The sequence below is a fragment of the Chiloscyllium punctatum genome, chromosome 37 (genome assembly GCF_047496795.1).
Source record: "Chiloscyllium punctatum isolate Juve2018m chromosome 37, sChiPun1.3, whole genome shotgun sequence".
NCBI lineage: Eukaryota > Metazoa > Chordata > Chondrichthyes > Orectolobiformes > Hemiscylliidae > Chiloscyllium > Chiloscyllium punctatum.
The window spans coordinates 22651477-22670862 of NC_092775.1; the positions used below are offsets into that span (position 1 = coordinate 22651477).

The 19386-nt window shown below is 40.4% G+C and overlaps 1 protein-coding gene across 2 annotated transcripts in view; it reads right to left on the bottom strand.

Moving 5' to 3' along the window:
• The window catches only part of rpn2 (ribophorin II), a 55619-nt gene that overhangs the window by 27227 nt on the left and 9006 nt on the right, over window positions 1-19386 (bottom strand). For both annotated transcript variants that reach the window (XM_072556446.1, XM_072556445.1), the window contains exons 2-7: window positions 16945-17132; window positions 14173-14268; window positions 13255-13430; window positions 10735-10810; window positions 8276-8410; window positions 3752-3928 (exon numbers count right to left, since the gene is read on the bottom strand). In XM_072556446.1, the coding sequence (XP_072412547.1) occupies window positions 3752-3928; window positions 8276-8410; window positions 10735-10810; window positions 13255-13430; window positions 14173-14268; window positions 16945-17132 (848 nt within the window). The remainder of the gene's footprint in view (window positions 1-3751; window positions 3929-8275; window positions 8411-10734; window positions 10811-13254; window positions 13431-14172; window positions 14269-16944; window positions 17133-19386) is intronic.

Below are 19386 nucleotides of genomic sequence, written 5' to 3' on the forward strand. Positions count from 1 at the left end.
ATCCTCTGCCTCCACCGCATCTGCTCAGATGAGGTATCATTCCACTTGCAAGCATCCCAGATGTGCACCTATTTTGAACAATGTGCTTTTCCTCCTGCTGTCATCCAGACAGCCCTCCACCATACCACCCCCCCCCACCCTACTCCCTCAGTGCAATAAAGACAGGGTCCCTACCAATCCACCAGTCTCCACATCCAATGCATCATCCTTGAACAGTTCTGCCAACTCCAAATAGGCCCCACCAGCAAGAACATCTTCCCATCCCTACCCCTCTCTGTTCTGCAAGCACTATTCCCTCCAACACTCCTTGGTTCACGCCACCCCCGCCACTGAACCCCCTGCAACCAGAAGAAAATGCAAAACCTGTTGGTACACCACCCACCTCATCTCCACCCAGAGACCCAAACAATCCTTTCAGGTAAGACAGGGGTTCACCTGCCTCTCTTCCAACCCAGTTTCCTGCATCAGGTGCTCCCAATGTGGTCTTCTCCACATCATGGAGAATGAACAAACTCAGGGAACAGCTCACCGAGAATTGAAGCCAGGTCTGCTGGGGCCGACCAGACCTCCCAGTCACGGTCCATTTCAATTTGCCCAACCACGCCCTTTCCGACATGACCATCCTTGGCATCCTCCATTGTCAAAACAAACCACAGCTCCTATTGAAGGAGCAAAACCATATCTTCCACCTGGCCACCCTACAACCTGGAGAACTCAACATTGAGTTCTTACATTTTAAATAACCTCCCTCCTGCCTCTCCCCCTCCCTTTCTTTATTCCCTGCCACCAACCAGATTCATTCCTCCCATTCACGAACCAGGTCGTACCCTCTACCTGTCTGCACCTATCTCCACTTCATCACCTTGCCCCCACCTCCGCCTTTATCTGCAGCTCCCCCCACACCCACTCCCAGTCCTGAAGAAGGGTTACACCAGAAACTTCAACTTCCCCACCTCCTGGTGCTGCCTGGCTTGCTGTGTTCTTCCAGCCTCCTGCCTGTCTACTTTGGATTCCGGCATCTACAGTTGTTTGTCTCTAAGCAGAGTCGATAAGAATGACAGTTTCCTTCCCAAAAGGAACGCCAAATCCTATGTCCAATTAGCTCAACATTATATTTAGAATTGTGTCAAAAATGGTTTCCCTAAACACCAAATGTTGACATAATCCTGTAAACAAAATATATTCAGGCACCAACGTGGCTCCAAAACAAAACAAATACAAAAGGCTTTGTTAACAAACTTGCTTCAGTTGTAAACCAAACTAAAACCTAATCATCATCATTTTCACCATGAAACGTTATTTGGCTCCAAATAAATTTCCCATAATTTGATTTTAAATACCAAGACCAGATGTACACCATGTAATTTTTTTTTCTCTAATTTAACACTCCATAAAGTAGCTATCAATTTTGTTCAGTGATCTGAATAAGTTTAAAGTGCACTGCTTCCCCAGTGACAAAAGTTATACAATAATTGCATTATGTTGAAAATACCAAACATTTAAATGGCAAGTCATGTAGCCGGATGCATTCACATCTTATTTAAAATTGGATTAAAATAATAACAGTATAGTACCAGATGAACATCACTTCTTTTCAGATACACTTTACATAATCTTCACATGTTCTTTTAACCTGAATTAGGACCAAAACCAGATATCAGTCCCTCCCTTGTCACCAATGTGGCTCCAAAATTGGAGGAGATAGTGAGCCAGAATTAATTCTAATAAATTGCTCCTATTTCATGAGGCAAAGGAATATTCAAAGTTTTTTTCCAGTGCATGTGTCATGCTAAAATTGGACCTTCTTTTGTAATTTTCTTTCAGTTTCAGTAAGTCTACAAAGTAACAATCTTTGAAAACATCCATATGCTTTTATCTGAATGTTATATGATATGCTGTAAGTCTATATGACCAAGGGAACCAACAGAAACTCTTCCAAAGAGTTGCCTATTCCAAATAATGTCAAGTTAACTGGCATGATTTCCTGTCATGGCTTTAGGTGATGTTTTACTATGTTTTCTCACATTAGTCTGAACATTAAAAGATCCCAGGCTTCTGTCACTTTTAAACTATTTAGTCTTGGAATGGGATGTGGGTATTTCCAGGAAGCCACCATCTGTCACCAATCTTTAACTGCCTTTGAACCTCACCAAAACAAAGTTACCTTCAGGTACTGTACAGCCACTTGTCCTCCTGAGCTTACACTTCACAGTTCCCCACCCATTTAGATCACTCAATGAGCTGAATTAAATTTTGTATGTAGCATCTGCTAAGTCAGCTTAACTGTTGAAATATTTTTCTTTAACTTCTGGTAGGTTTTGTTCAATTGATTTTAGAAAAGCAAACTGTTGGAGAAAAAAAACCTTCAATTTACAGATTTCAGGGCTTTGTGAAAATGAGAAAGCATTATGCAGGTTGTACTTCCTTAAATCTCTGCTCTCTGGTTGGGCAACATGTGTAATCTGGCATCTGCAGTACTCCCAGTTTTCCCTTTAATGGCATCCACAGTTATCTGCATCTATCTTTTATTACTTTACTTATACTTTCACTAATTAGGATATCCTAAATCATGTATTTGGTATCCAATTGAAAAATCATTCCCCCATCAGGCATGTGATTGATACAGGTCAAGATAGATTTTTATTCAATTGTGAGAATAAAGGGTTTGTGCACTGAACGTGCTTGATATTTCTGATGGCTTAAAAAGCTTCATAATGACTTCAGTCACTGACTATGGAACTCAAGTGAATGACTTGCTTTTGATTGATTTAGAATTGCTTTGACCCTAATATGTGACAATCCTAAAGAACTAGCCCAAAAGGGCTGCTGGATTAAGGAAGTACAACTTGCATTGATTTTGCATACGTTATCTTTGATACAAAGTTTAGGAAGTTTATTAAATGGAGGATAAGAACAAATTTTTAAAAGAAAACGTAAGACAAAGAGAAAACAAATGTAAGGAAAGGGAAATTATTTTGCCTCTTTTCTCTATCATAAATTATTACATTTTTAAAAAAAAATTTAAATTAAATGACTGAGTACAAACGGCAAGAATCAAGTTCTCTAGTTCCCTTGCCATTCACTGTTGAGGGGAGAGTGGATGGAGTTCCAGAACATTATAGTCTTTGGAAAGAAAAATGGACGATGGAAACAGGAGGGGAGTCAGTATATAGAGGCAGTGAGGGGGTAGGGGAAAGCAAGTGTGAAAAGGGCAGATTGACAAGCAGCTGCTGAGATCCATATTTTCCCACCATGCTGTCATAATTTCTTATCTCTGCAATACTGGATTCCAGGACCCAGCATCCATTTATTAACTCCATCTTTAAGTGACACACGACTACATTTGATTTTACATTACATATATTCCTGTTCTTATAAACAAAGCACATTCTTCTGTGAATATTAGGTTAAAGTAAGTTTAAACTGTTTTATCTCATTCACCATGTTAGCTTGGTTCACCTCCAAAGGAACTGAAGATATATTCACAACCGACAAAAAATATCTGCTTCCAAGTTGTCAAGGGATAGGATTGTTGCACCCTCCCACAATTCACATCAGTTTGGTCAACAAGAATCAACTCTTAACTTGTTCAGCTTACTTAAGGCAGCAATTGAAGTCAGTGGACCAGAGAAGGGACCAAAAGCAGGTTCAAATTCCTATCACATCAGTAAGAGGAAAAAGTTTCTCAGTTTTGACAATCAAGTTACTTTTGTTAAAGAAGTTGAACTAAGCACAAATGGGCAGAAGTTACCTTTAGGTTGGGCTTCTTGTGCGAAACAGAAGCAATTCCTTCAGCTACGACAATGACTGGAATATGGTACTGATTATGGGACAAAGCCGCTGCAGCACAGGCAATGCTGAAAGCCTCGGACAATGTGGTAAAATGTTTCTTACTGAATATAGCATTAACAAGCTGAATGACTTGATCCTGAAAGTAAAAGAAAAGCTAAATTTTGCAGATTTACTGACAGGAATAAAACTAATTGATAACAATACAATATAGTTATATCCCAGAGGTCCATTTTTTACTTAACAGATTGAATATCAGATTTATTTTTCTTTTATATCTTTTACATGGTATGCATATCAATCAAAGCATTATTTAATATAAGGAACAATTGAAGACAGTTATCAGAGTTAACATACCAAGAATACATATTGTGTACAATGTTCTATCACAGATTCATGAAGTGACATAACTAAATATTGGAATTCTTTTGGTTGAGTGACTGTCCATAGCATTTCTGTATTGTAAAGTTCATTAAGAAAATTAAAACAATCTCAGTGCTATGGCTCAAGCATCCAGTCCAAGCTCTTGTGCTCCTGTACAAAGCAAGGGGGAAAATAGGTGAACTGAGATCCACTCCCTAGTGAAGTCCAGGTCTGAGGTGTTCAAGTCAGGCAACCTGGACCTAATCAGGAAATTCAGGTACTATGTTTGCAAGGCCATCAGGACACCAAGAGGCAATACTAAACTAAGCTTGAGGCTCAGACTAACCACATGGACACCCATCGTTTGTGGCAAGGTTTACACGACATATGGGCTACAAAGCAAAGTCAAACCGAATTGCAGGCAACAGGTCAACCCTACCCAATGAGCTCAATGCATTCGATACTTGCTTTGAACAGAAAAGGTTGTGAATTGATGTCACATGTCACTAGGTTCATCTGTACCTTTGGTCACTGGTGCTGACATTAGATTGGCCTTAAAGGTGAACCCATGGAAAGCCATTGGCCCATGAGTCTCCAGCCATGCACTCAGATCCTGCAAGGACCAGCTAGGGACAGGGGAGTATTCGCAGACATTTTCAACTACTCCTTACTATGATCTTAAGTCCCCACCTGCTTCAAGAAGACCTCCATCGCCCCAGTGCAAAAGAAACATCATGCAGCATTTCTCAATGACTACTACCTGCAATGTGGTCTAAAATTATGGATTGCTTTAAGTGGCAGGTCATGGCTCATATCAGCTCCAGCCTCCCTTATTTTGATGATCCCTTGCAATTTTCCGACTGATGCAAAATGTCCATGGCAGACCCCATTTCCCTGGCCCTACACTCATCCCTGGAAGATCTGGACAACAAGGATACCTATGTCAGGCTCTTACTTATTGACTACAGCTCCACCTTCAACACCATAACTCCAAACAAATTCACCTTCAAACTCTGAGACCTAGGTCACTGCTTCCTGCTCTGTAAGTGGATTCTCGACTTCCTGACCAACAGAATGCAGTCAATAAGAACAGGCAACAACACCTCCATGTTAATCCTCAACTCAGTGCCCCGCAAGGCTGCATACTCAGCCCCCTACTATACTCTTCTTATACACAGGACTGAGATCAAATTCTGCCCCAATTCCATTTACAAGTTTTTTGATGACACCACTGCTGTAGTTCAGATCTCAAACAATGGTGAGACAGAGAACAGTAAGGAGATAGAATGCTTAGCGGTATGGTCTAAAGGCAACAATCTCTCCAACAGCAAAATAAATATTAGTATAGATCTCTCTCTGCATCATCTCTGTCGCGATGCACTGTATTTTGCACTCTGATTGTGTTACACTTGTAGCCTGTGAAGCATACAAGACAACACGTTTCACTGTATCTTGGTACAGGCAGCAGTGAAAATGTGTTGCTGGAAAAGTGCAGCAGGTCAGGCAGCATCCAAGGAACAGGAGAATTGACGTTTCGGGCATAAGCCCTTCTTCAGGAATGAGGAAAGTGTGTCCAGCAGGCTAAGATAAAAGGTAGGGAGGAGGGTCTTGGGGGAGGGGCGTTGGAAATGCAATAGGTGGAAGGAGGTCAAGGTGAGGGTGATATGCCGGAATGGGGTGGGGGAGGAGAGGTCAGGAAGAAGACTGCAGGTTAGGAAGGCGGTGCTGAGTTCGAAGGATTTGACTGAGACAAGGTGGGGGGGGAGGGGAAATGAGGAAACTGGAGAAATCTGAGTTCATCCCTTGTGGTTGGAAGGTTCCTAGGCGGAAGATGAGGCGCTCTTCCTCCAGCCGTCATGTTGCTATGGTCTGGCGATGGAGGAGTCCAAGGACCTGCATGTTCTTGGTGGAGTGGGAGGGGGAGTTGAAGTGTTGAGCTACGGGGTGGTTGGGTTGGGTGGTCCAGGTGTCCCAGAGGTGTTCTCTGAAACGTTCCGCAAGTAGGCGGCCCGTCTCCCCAATATAGAGGGGGCCACATCGGGTGCAGTGGATGCAATAGATGATGTGTGTGGAGGTGCAGGTGAATTTGTGGTGGATATGGAAGTATCCCTTGGGGCCTTGGAGGGAAGTAAGGGGGGAGGTGTGGGCGCAAGTTTTCCATTTCTTGCGGTTGCAGGGAAAGGTGCCGGGAGTGGAGGTTGGGTTGGTGGGGGGTCTGGACCTGACGAGGGAGTCACGGAGGGAGTGGTCTTTTCGGAACACTGATAGGGGAGGGAAGGGAAATATATCCCTGGTGGTGGGGTCCGTTTGGAGGTGGCGGATGGTACGTTGTACATGGAGGTTGGTGGGGTGGTAGGTGAGGACCAGTGGGGTGGGGCTCAAGGGCAGAGGAGCGGGAAGTGGAAGAGATGCGGTGGAGGGCATTGTCGACCACGTCTGGGGGGAAATTGCGGTCTTTGAAGAAGGAGGCCATCTGGGTTGTACGGTTTTGGAACTGGCCCTCCTGAGAGCAGATGCGGCGGAGACGAAGGAATTGGGAATATGGGATGGCATTTTTACAGGGTGCAGGGTGGGAGGAGGTGTAATCTAGGTAGCTGTGGGAGTCGGTCTGTTTATAGTAAATGTCCGTGTTGATTTGGTCACCAGAGATAGAAATGGAAAGGTCTAGGAAGGGGAGGGAGGAGTCTGAGACGGTCCAGGTGAATTTGAGGTCAGGGTGGAAGGTGTTGGTAAAGTGGATGAACTGTTCAACCTCCTCGTGGGAGCACGAGGCAGCGCCGATACAGTCATCGATGTGGCGGATGAAAAGGTGGGGGGTGGTGCCAGTGTAGCTGTGGAAGATGGACTGTTCCACATATCCTACGAAGAGGCAGGCATAGCTGGGGCCCATGCGGGTGCCCATGGCTACTCCTTTGATTTGGAGGAAGTGGGAGGATTGGAAAGAGAAGTTGTTCAGAGTGAGGACCAGTTCAGTCAATCAAAGGAGGGTGTCAGTGGAAGGGTACTAGTTGGTATGGTGGGAAAGGAAGAAGCGGAGGGCTTTGAGTCCTTCGTGATGGGGGATGAAGGTGTACAGGGACTGGATGTCCATGGTGAAGATAAGGCGTTGGGGACTGGGGAAACGAAAATCATGGAGGTGGTGGAGGGCGTGGGTGGTGTCCCGAACGTAGGTGGGGGGGTTCTTGGACTAATGAGGACAGGACCGTGTCGAGGTATGCAGAGATGAGTTCGGTGGGGCAGGAGCAGGCTGAGACAATGGGTCGGCCGGGGCAGTCAGGTTTGTGGATTTTGGGCAGGAGGTGGAAACGGGCGGGGCGGGGTTGTGGGACTATGAGGTTGGAGGTGGTGGATGGGAGACCCCCTGAGGTGATGAGGTTATGGATGGTCTGGGAGATGATTGTTTAGATGGGAGGTGGGGTCATGGTCAAGGGGGCAGTAGGAGGAGGCGTCTGCGAGCTGGCGTTTAGCCTCAGCGGTGTAAAGGTCGGTGCACCAAACTATTACTGCGCCTCCCTTGTCTGCTGGTTTGATAGTGAGGTTGGGGTTGGAACGGAGAGAGTGGAGGGCTGCACGTTCCAAGGGTGAGAGGTTGGAGTGGATGAGAGGGGTGGAGAAGTTGAGACGGTTAATGTCATGGCGGCAGTAACAAATCAAATCAATTGGGTGCAAAGCCTGAACATGTCTGTAGTGGAAATTATAAATCTGCATTAAATCTCAGTATGACCCAGCTTGGAAAACCATACACAACTCTGGGCTCCGGAGTGGGACCTGTACCTGTGGGTGTCTGCTTCAAAGGTTGAAGCGTAATCAGACTGCCAAGGCTGTCTAATCAGGTTTTGTCATACTGTGCAGGAAAAATAAAAGTTAATACAATTGTGACCGATCTATCATGAAGCAGGAGGTACCATACTTTGGTCCACATGCAAAGTGGCTTAAACAAAATATTCTAAAAGCCTAGATGTATTTAGATGTTCCTTCTGCTAGCATAGAATCACCACAAATTATGTATGTGCATGCTTGAGCATACAATTATAAAAATAACACCACTTAAGATTTTTCCTTTTAAAGACACTGAGTATTAGCTCTACAACATAACTAATTCCTTCAGTCTCTCTGTGCTCACCTCTTTGATTGCTGGCTCCATTCCAGCATGGTCAGAAAGTTTATATGCTGCACTCACAAACAAAGCAGTTGTTTCTAATCCTTCTTCGAATTGAAGGTAAATACCTCCCAAATCATCAAGACGTGCAACCAGATCCTTAAAAAAAATAAACAAGAGGTTTTTTTCCCTAAAATAAAGAAAACTTGAACTTGTGTTATTGTTTACATCAGTTTTTTTTTGGTGTAGCACATCTTTATGTTGTTTAAAACCAAAAAGACTTCATAGAGGCACTGTGAGGCTTCCATAACTTCTGAATTCTGCTTCTCCAAATGTTATGTTCGATATTTATAATGACAGTAATCAATTTTCTACTTAACTTCATAGTCACAATTCTAAATACTTTTTTTCATTAGGAATGGTAAAATTGCTTGAGTACTCTGTTACTATTCCAATCACTACTCTGCTGAGGGTGAAAGTCACGTCAACGTTTGCAGCATTAAAGACAATATTGTTCATCTTAACCTGGCATGCCATGGATTTCAGTGAGAGGTAAACAGAGGATAAGGAGCAGAGCACAGAATAAATGGAAAATATCTAAACTAGAAACAATGCAATGCAATCCACATCTATTAGATACTGAGAGAGATGATAACAATTTGTTAGCAGGGTATCTGTACCAAGAAAATACATTTTTAAGAATTAGCACTTGAGTGTATTGGCTTCTTTCGTTTGATAAGTGTATTGTCGTTAAAATAACCCATATACACTAAAGAATATCTTGATTGCTTTTTGTTTTGATAATCTTTTGGTTTTTGAAAATTGCATAAATACGCAGAGCAATTTGTTCAAATATCTATTTGATAAACAGCTGCATTTAAACTAGTTGAATTCTAAAGATCCCCGGAAGTTCTTTCAAAGCTATTTATTTGACTGCGTTTTCTAGTGAAATCATTTTCCCTCGTGTATAGAAAGCTAGTTAAGTCAGATACTTCCATATTTAGTAACCAACAAGAACTAAATAAGTAAGAAAATTAATCTGAGCATAGTTTAGTGAAGTGTTTGCCACTATTTTTTAGTTCGACTTGAACAATTTTAACAACCGCTGTAAAATGTACCAATTGCTTGTTTTGTAGCAGTAAATGGATTTGCCTGGCAACAACAGCCTTAAACAAAGTCTAGCATAGCATTATTTTCCTATCTTTTGAAAACAGGATAGACCCAGTGAGGCACTGATATGACTAATAAAAAACAAGTGTTATTTCCTGGACAATTATTAATTTTATCTAGGTATCAGAACATGGGAAAACAAAGCTGATCTACAAGTCTGAAATCAAAAGAAAAATAGGTTAAAAAGGTAAGACAAATCCAGGAATCCAAGAAATACTAAATAGCAAACATGTTTACAAAGGAATTTATCACGAAACGCTTGATCTTTGACAGTATAATGAAAAATGTTTAATCTCAATTCCATGCTATTTGATATCTGAGAGGTACCTCTTCATTTAGAGAGGTGACTGGTGGCGAGCTTAATCCAACAGTCATCATACCAATTCTCTCTTTGGGGGGGAGGGTCAAGAAGGCCAGTCATTCATGGTAACCTCATCTAGTGTGGGAACTGAACCAGCAACTTTGACATCACTTTGCTTCCCAGTCCTTTGTGAAGGATACAACCTGAACCTCAATCTATGGTTCAAGTAGGTTATAGTAGGCTACGAACAGTAAAGCATAAAAAAGGTCCACGCCAACCTGTGAATCATTTAAGCCAATTTTCAGTTTTAAAATAAAGAGGCTTGATTACCTGGTGCTAAGGGAGCTCCACTAGTCTGTTTTCCCATCAATAGAACTGCAACATATATTTAAGAAAAGTAAGGCAATAGCAATTTGGAATTTATCTTAGGACATGGGAGCCTCTCGGACATGATTACTTGAAAGGGAAAACTGCTCAATGCATTATATCACAAGGGTATAATAATGACAGCATGCCATAAATTCTGCCTTAGGTGAAGCACACAGTTGTCATACTGATCAAATTTATAAATTTAGTTACATTTAAAAAGGGAGAAACTTTTTTTGGAATTTGTAATATTGAATATAAAGTAATTTCCGAAGTTCACAGGAATATGCAACTCTTTGTCCAAGAGTTATAATACTTTTGAAACAAAACCAAGGTTATCCCTGCACAAATAAAATACATCAATTATAAAAACTCAAAACTTGCGAATTACCTTTATCCAAATGGTCAGAAGTTCACACTTGTGCATACAAGTAATATGATAATTGCTTTAGAATTTGCATGTGCAATATTGCAATCTCTGCTCTAATATTTGCAGATGAAAGTTAATCATCGATCCCATCTATACTGCAAGCAGGAATGTTTCATTCTAAAACAAACAATTTTTCTAAAACCTAAATGCAATCCCCCTCATCACCAATGACAACCTTATTTTTCCTCAATCCAGCATTGAAACAAAAGTACATACCTCAATCTCTTCCAGAATACTCCTTAGATCAGCCTGCTGAGATAGGTAAGAAGCAGCAAACAATGCATGGATAATTCTGTAAGAAATAACACCACATTCAGGAATGTTAATTGTAAGAGGTCCATTTTCCTATATATGTTAATTTAACTTTATTATAGCCAGCATCCCTAACCATTTTCATTAGATTGTTACCATGGCAAATGTAACCAGAAATGTCTGTTTATATATTTGCAATCTCACATCGAAGAGGTGATCAGAAGAAGTTTCATTTAACGGCCCGACAATCTTATATCACAATGTACTGGTAAAAGAAAACCAGAATAATCAGAGTATACTAACAGAGTATCTGTAATCTCATTATTTCTGTAAAATCAAAAGATTGGAATGATCGGAGGTTACTCATTTTATTGAGATGCCAGTTGAGATCACAAAATTATGATTTGGTTTTGCACTTTTTGTACTGTCCCTTTTGACAAAAGGACGTTTTCCATCATTCTCAGCTACCTTTATCACTTAGCGGCTAAGTAAAGCATAGCACAACTTTCTCTAATTTCAATTACAGTTGCAACCTCTGATCAGTATTCCCAAGTGAAGTTTACAATATTATGGCTTTAAGACATGTAGTTTCTCTGTTTCTTTTTAAATGTGTGACTGCTCCCACAGAACCAGGATTTTTAGTTTTCGCTTTCTGCTAAAATTGCAGGTGAGACAATCTATTTTACTGAATTTGCCTTTGCCAAGGGTGCGTTAATAGGATGTTACTGCATTGGAACAGTTAATTAGTTAACATACTATTCTGTTAAGCATTTTGATAGAGTAACAGTTAAGTCAATTCTTTTCTTTTGACTATTTTTACACTACAGTTAAAATACAAAGTGCGATTTGCTTAAAGTCAACTAGTTTGACTAATCTAATTGCATCTGGAATGCACATTAACATTTAAGGCAGCATGGTGGTTCAGTGGCTAGCACTGCTGACTCACAGCACCAGGGACCCAAATTCAATTCCAGCCTTGGGTGACTGTCTGTGTGGAGTTTGCACGTACTCCCAGTGTCTGCGTGGGTTTTCTGCGGGTGCTCCAGTTTCTTCCCACAGTCCAAAGATGTGCAGGTTAGGTGACTTGTACACACCAAAATTGCCTATAGTGTTCCGGATGTGTGGGTTTGGTGCATTAGTCAGGGTAAATAAGGCAGGGGAATGCGTCTGGGTGAGTTACTCTTGGAAGGGTCAGTGTGGACTTGTTGGGCCGAAGGGCCTGTTTCCATAATGTAAAATAAGAAAAAGTTAGGGTCTCTGTTATCTTAAATGTATTTTGAGGGGGCTTAGTCTGATGCAAAAGAACAGGAACGTCCAACATCATCTTTATACACCACTGGGTATTAGGAGATGTATATAAAGTTTAACCGATGTAGCTGAATAAAAATACATTTATTTCAATACCCTATTAACAGACCTCACTGATCTAATTTTGGACTATTGACCAATAAGACAACAGTATTTAATAACCCACTTCCAGGACAAACCAGGGATTAAAAAAAGCACAATTCCAGGAACTACTGGAATATAAAAGCACCATTGTGCTACTGAGACTGTATAAAGCTCTGGTTAGGCCCCATTTGGAGTACTGTGTCCAGTTTTGGTCCCCACACCTCAGGAAGTACATAATGGCACTGGAACCTGTCCAGCGGAGATTCACATGGATTATCCCTGGAATGGTAGGTCTAACATATGAGGAACAGCTGAGGATCCTAGGATTGTATTCATTGGAGTTTAGAAGATTAAGGGGAGACTTAATAGAGACGTACAAGATAATACATGGCTTGGAAAGGGTGGATGCTAGGAAATTGTTTCTGTTAGGTGAGGAGACTAGGACCCGTGGACACAGTCTTAGAATTAGAGGGGGTAAATTCAGAACAGAAATGCGGAGACATTTCTTCAGCCAGAGAGTGGTGGGCCTGTGGAATTCATTGCCGCAGAGTGTAGTGGAGGCTGGGACGCTAAATGTCTTCAAGGCAGAGATTGATAGATTCTTGTTGTCTCGGGGAATTAAGGGCTATGGGGAGAATGCGGGTAAGTGGAGTTGAAGTGCCCAGCAGCCATGATTGAATGGCGGAGTGGACTCGATGGACCGAATGGCCTTACTTCCACTCCTATGTCTTATGGTCTTACAGCTGAATTGCCTAGGCTTCAGGAATTCAATTGCCCGGGGTCAGGGCTACAGACCTCTGTCCCTCTATGCTTTCAAGTCCACATTTCACCTTCATTACAGTCATACTGAGCAAAACCTCTGATGTGACTCTAAGGTTACCTAGGTATTAAGAACATTGTTGTTTTTTTAAAAACGTGCACATATGTAGCTTATTTCAATGTAGTTAAAAACTTACGGACTCTTGATTACATACTAGTATGATTTCTGAGAACTGATTAGTAAAAGCACTGATTTACACAAAGATTTCAAATTAATCAATTACGAAAAATTTCTAGAGCTCACCAATAATTGAAATAAAAGGAAAGCCTTACCCCAAAGATCCATCATCTTTAGATAGGTGAGCAGAAAGGGCTGCAAGAACATCCCGAGATGCCACAGGAAGAGCAAGATTACTCAAAGCTCCAACTGCATGGTAAACCTGGGTAATTGAAGAATCATCGCTCACAGCTGCCAACAAAAGATCTCGAGTTTCATTGCTGACTTTAATCTGTGAATGCATTTGAGACAAAAGTAAGCAGCTGCTAATTGCTGTTCCTGCTTGTCGCACTGTCATTCATAGTTGTAACCTCTTACACTTGTCAGTTCTCATAGAACAACATTGTTTTCCACAGCTCAACAGGACAGATGCACACATCTATGAAATAAACGAGCTGCATTTTAGATTGTGGACTGCACTTCAACATAAAAATACTATTGAAGCACTGTCCCAGACAAGAGAGTATTGTGACATCCTTTTCGCTACACTACTCTATACGACAATAGTCCATGCTGGACAGAGTTGTACTAACATTCTACTGCTACAGAAGTATCATGGAGGTAGCTCAATATTAAGCTGGCAGCATTAGTATCATGAAGCTTCTATCACGTACTATTAAATCTTGCAGATACATACAGCTAATCAAACTTGTATAAGCGCTTAAAACATGTTTGTACAAATGCTATTTAAAACATCAGATTTCCTGTATTACTACCACTTCTGTGCTTTCATACAGGCCCTTCAGTAAAATAGGACCATTTCATGACTGAAATCAATTGTGGAAAGAGGTTCTACAACCTATACTTTGCTTGGGTCCACAGGAGTGGGGCAGAGCATAGATAAAGAGTGGAGATGGAAAAAGCACAGCATGTCAAGCAGCAGAGGAGAAGGGGAGTCTATGTTTCAATATGTTTTTCAAAGCATAATAGCAAAATAAAACAATTCATCATAAGTTATTTTCTGCATAACTTACTTCACAATTTGAGAGGGCTTGACTCGCTTCAGCAGCGTAGAAAAGGGAGTCAACATTTCTGGAGTCTACTTGTGATTTCAAAAAGTTGCAAGCGACCTGATTGAAAAGAAGAGATCCAGAAATCACCTTCCGCTAGTTATACAATTATTTCTATTCAAGAAACAACAAAAAATTGTGTTAATTGCTTATGCACTTTTTTTAACATACTGATGGAGTAATCCATTCACTGTGGTTCCAAACAGTTGTTCCAGAACTATTCTGCTGAGTGTAATGCAGCAAAACAAATAACTGACTAATTTCCAATACTAATCTTCACATTGATAAGAAAACAAAACCAAATTATTAAAATATAATCACGGACAAACCACAAACCTCTACTTTCACAAAACTTTACCAAATTTGTTAAAGGTACTAGATCGGCAAAATTCCTTACGGCCTCACCAATGTTCTATTCTTGAAGCCAATCAGTTTTCCTTAAATACAATTATGTATGCAAGCTTTTAAACTCTCATTACCTTTGGCACCTTCCTTATTTCTCCTCATCATTTGGCACTACATTTAAGGATGGGAAAATTCTTAACATATTGGATCAAACAATATTTTGAAGCACATCTGCACTCAAGAGAGGTAGATGTTTAGAAGTCTCTTTCATGAATAGCAGTGGATGCTGGATCAGTTGTTAATTTTAAATCTGAGATAAATAAATTTTTGTTAAGTGAAGGTGTTAAGGGATTTGAGTCAAAGGCAAGCTAGACCACAGATCAGCCATCATCTTAATGAATGGTGGAACAGGTTCGAAGGGCTGAATGACCTATTCCTAAGAGAATCTGCAATAATTCATTTTCCAACTGTTGGACAAGTTTCCCCGTTATGATTCTGCAATAGCCATCTAGTGGTAGAAAAATGTGAATTCAACAATTCATTTTAAGAGATTTTCTAAGTGTTTGTGGTGTAACTTGGGTTGGCTAGCCACCTTTACTTGGAGCCACCAAACCTGCAACATAGAAGAACAAGGGCAACAGGCACATGGAAGTGCCATTACTTCTAAGCTACACATACTCCCAACTTGAACACATTTTTATTCTTTCATGGTCATTTGGTCAAAAATCTGAAAACTCTCCACTCAACATCACCATGAGTGTATCTTCACTGCATAGATTGGTTCAAAAGGTGGCTCCTTGGATAGGTAATAAATGCTTTGCTAGTAACACCTATGACTCTAGAGAAAATGTTATCCCTCTATTTCTTTAGAAACAAACAATCTGTTTCCTAGCCTTCAATGTTAGGAGCAGCAACAGGGCAGAATAGGCATACTCAAAATCAATGGACAATGATGGAAAATGACTAACTTCAGAATATCTTATCTGGCTGCATATTCTGTAATGAACACACTAGACCTGCTGGTTAGTTCTGGGGTACAACAGGTCACCTACTATTATGACTTTTAAACTGGGAATTGTAACTCAAAACATAACGCTGGTGTCCCAAAATATCACACCACATCTCCATTTAATGCATCAACTTTATCCATAGAGGTAAAATGTACAGAAAACACATATGAATAAAAATAAATAGAGGGAAAGGAAGAATACACATATCCAATAATTGCAAGACAAGATGGTGGAAGCATTTAGGGTTTCTATAGGGATAAAGTAGGTGGATGCAATCAGTCTTTACATGAAAGCTGACATCACACCTGCAGATGGTGTAACCACATCCCTAGGGAAGGGTCGAGATGATTCAAAGACAACGCAAAGATTACAAGAGGAGGCACCTCCTCTGCTATTGTTAAAAGAATCAGACTGCTGATTTAACATCCAGAATTGGATGAACAAAGATTTCCTTCAAATAAATATACGGAAGACCAAAGCCATTGATAACAATCGCCACTTGTAATTCTGTTCTCAAATTACCATTGAATGACTCCCTCTGCCTGAGGCTAAACCAGTTTATTTGCTACATTGGTTCATATCTGACCACAGAGGAATGTCCAAACACATTGTCAGAATTGGATTGAACAAAGATTTCCTTCAAATAAATATACGGAAGACCAAAGCCATTGATAACAATCGCCACTTGTAATTCTGTTCTCAAATTACCATTGAATGACTCCCTCTGCCTGAGGCTAAACCAGTTTATTTGCTACATTGGTTCATATCTGACCACAGAGGAATGTCCAAACACATTGTCATGCCAAAAAACCTATCTACTGACATCACTGTAACACTGTCCAACTTTACTCACCTCACCTCAATAGTGCTGAAACTCTCATTATGCCTTTGTTACCTCTAGACATAACTTCATCCTATGTTTTATCCGCATTGGCTTCTGGTCAACGAAAGTATTGATTTTGAAATGTTCATGCTTATTCACAAGTTCACGGCCTCATTCCTCCCTTATATTAATCTCCTTCAGCCCATAACCCTCAGAGACATGTGTACACATCTCATTCTGGCTGCCCCGAGCAACCTCAGTTTTATATACTTCACCATTAGTAGCTGCCTCTTCAAGTACTTTCGGATTTAAACTTGAATTTCTATATTACACATTTCTGTCCCACTTTCCCTCTAAGATAGTTGTTTAAACCTACCTCCTTGATGAAGCCTATGGACATGAGTGTGTGTCTCATTGTATGGTTCAGTGTCAATCCATTTTATTATGTTCTTGTGCAATGGCTTGGATAATTTACAATGTTGAAAGATATCGCATAAATATAAATTGCATGCTCATGAAACTGAATTAGGTTATACATTGCCTTTTATTACTACTTACCTGTTCATCTGGTACTTGATCCCCAAGCTTTTGCAAACCAACTATGGTGTAATAGGCATTCTCCAAATTAGAATAAGGCTGTTTTAAAGTTTGTGCTAATCTTTCAATATCAGAATCTGACAAATAGTGCTTAACAGTGACGGCCTGTGCAATGGCTAACAAAGCCAAGGTAAACAGAGTCTCTGTACCTGAAACATAAGAAAAAACACAGATAACATAACTTTTTTTTCATCTGTAATATTCATTATCTTGAAGCACATTAACAACAACTGAGTTCCATACAATAAAAACAACACATTGTATAGATATATCCTGGGCTTCTCTGAATTTACAGAATTGACTGATGTGGACATCATTCACCAGCAGCAATAAAAAAAAAGACAAGTATTCTTTTGACAACTGAAGATCTCTCAGTTCTGCTCAGTGTTCTATTTATGACAGGAGTTTTAAAAAACTGAACAGTGAAACTGGACAAAAAGAGAAATTTGCGGTTGTGAGGGCCATTTTAGATTAGATTAGATTAGATTACTTAGTGTGGAAACAGGCCCTTCACCCCAACAAATCCACACCGACCCTCTGAAGAGCAACCCACCCAGATCCATTCCCCTACATTTACCCCTTTGCCTAACAGTACGGGCAATTTAGCATGGCCAATTCGCCTAACCTGCACAACTTTGGACTGTGGGAGGAAACCGGAGCACCCAGAGACGGGGAGAATGTACAAACTCCACACAGATAGTTGCCTGAGGTGGGAACTGAACCCAGGTCTCTCGCGCTGTGAGGCAGCAGTGCTAACCACTGTGCCACCTTTTGCAACTTATTGACAAGAAGCTAAATTTGAAATTTCTTGCACCCTATACATTATCTGTATGCCAGCAAGATTTGAAAAAAATTAACAGACTTGAAAAGAATTGTACTCAATTTGAACTTCAGTATGTCTGCAGGCAATCCAGAAAGAAGCAATTAAACTCATCAACCCTAATCTCTAGTTTCTGTTCCTAATAGCATCATATGTGCCCCTACATCATCATACATGCAGTATTCAACATATTCTCCAGGACAAAAAAAGACTAATATAAGCCAACAAGCACCCATTTCTCACGAACAAATTATAAAAATATTCAATTACTTGATATTATTTAGTCAATTCAAATTAAGTTTATTTAGAGAGCTATGCATCAGTTTTCACTATGACATCAGGGAGGATTGCATTCAAGTCAGTGCACTCGAATGACAGATCCTATGTCTAGACACCAGTAACACATTAAACACTAATACTTACAATTAAAATACTGTACATATTTACACTCACCTTAACATCGACATAATAGTAAATTTTGTGTAAAGGTCAACATTTCCTTAATCTTTCTTGTATTTCATGTAAACATTGATCCTCGTAACTAGGTACTGGCCATAATCTTACAACCTTCATTACACTCAACACATGCGTCACAAGACTGTTTAGTTTTCCAATCACACCATTGTTCAAAAAAAAGAGGCTATTACAATAAGTCCAGCATTTAAGACAGCCAGTTTGACTTCAATGAGGGGGAAGCATCTGGAAACAATTACTTAAGATAGAACCAGTAGTCACATGGAAAAAGATGGTTTGGATACCTATGGAGATCTAAGTTCAAGTCCTATGTGCTCCAGAGGTGTGTAATAACATTGCTGAATAGGTCAATGAAAATCTCTCAAAATCTCTTGGCAATCAGATGATAAAAAGGTGGCCCGTTTATGAAAATCTAGCATGGATTTCTAAAAGGAAATGTCACGTTTAATTAACTTGGAGATTTAAAAAAAGCCATAAAAGTGGTTGATTAGGGTAATGATGTTGATGTGGTACACATGGATTTCCAGAAGGCATTTGAGAAGTGCTACGCAGCAGACTTGGAAGTTATTTCTCATGAAACAAAAGAAACAGTTGCAATGTAGTTACAAAATTGGCCAAGTGATAGGAAAGAAAGAGCAACGGTCAATGGTCATTTTACAGGCTGAAGGAAGGTTTGCAAGTAGTGTTCCCCAGTATTGGGACTTTTGCTTTTCTTCATATTAACGATGATACAAAACTTTGAAACATTTATAAACTGTGATGACAATGTAGGACTTCAAAACAATATAGTCAAATTGGTGGAGTGGGTAGCTTGGTGCTATATGAAGTGCAAAGGTTAAAGTGATGCATTCTGGTAGGGAAAATATGGACAGATAATATAAAATAAGGGATATAATTCTAAAGTGGGTGCAAGAACAGAGGGACCTGCACTTATATATGTACAAACCATTAAAGGTGGTAGGACAAGTGGAGTGAGCAGCTAATGAAGCATACAGTATCCTGATCTTTATGAAGAGGGGCATAAAGCACAGGAGTAAGGAGTCGATTCAGAACTTGTATAAGATGCCCATTGGACCTCAGCTACAGTGTTGCGTATAGTTCTAGGCACA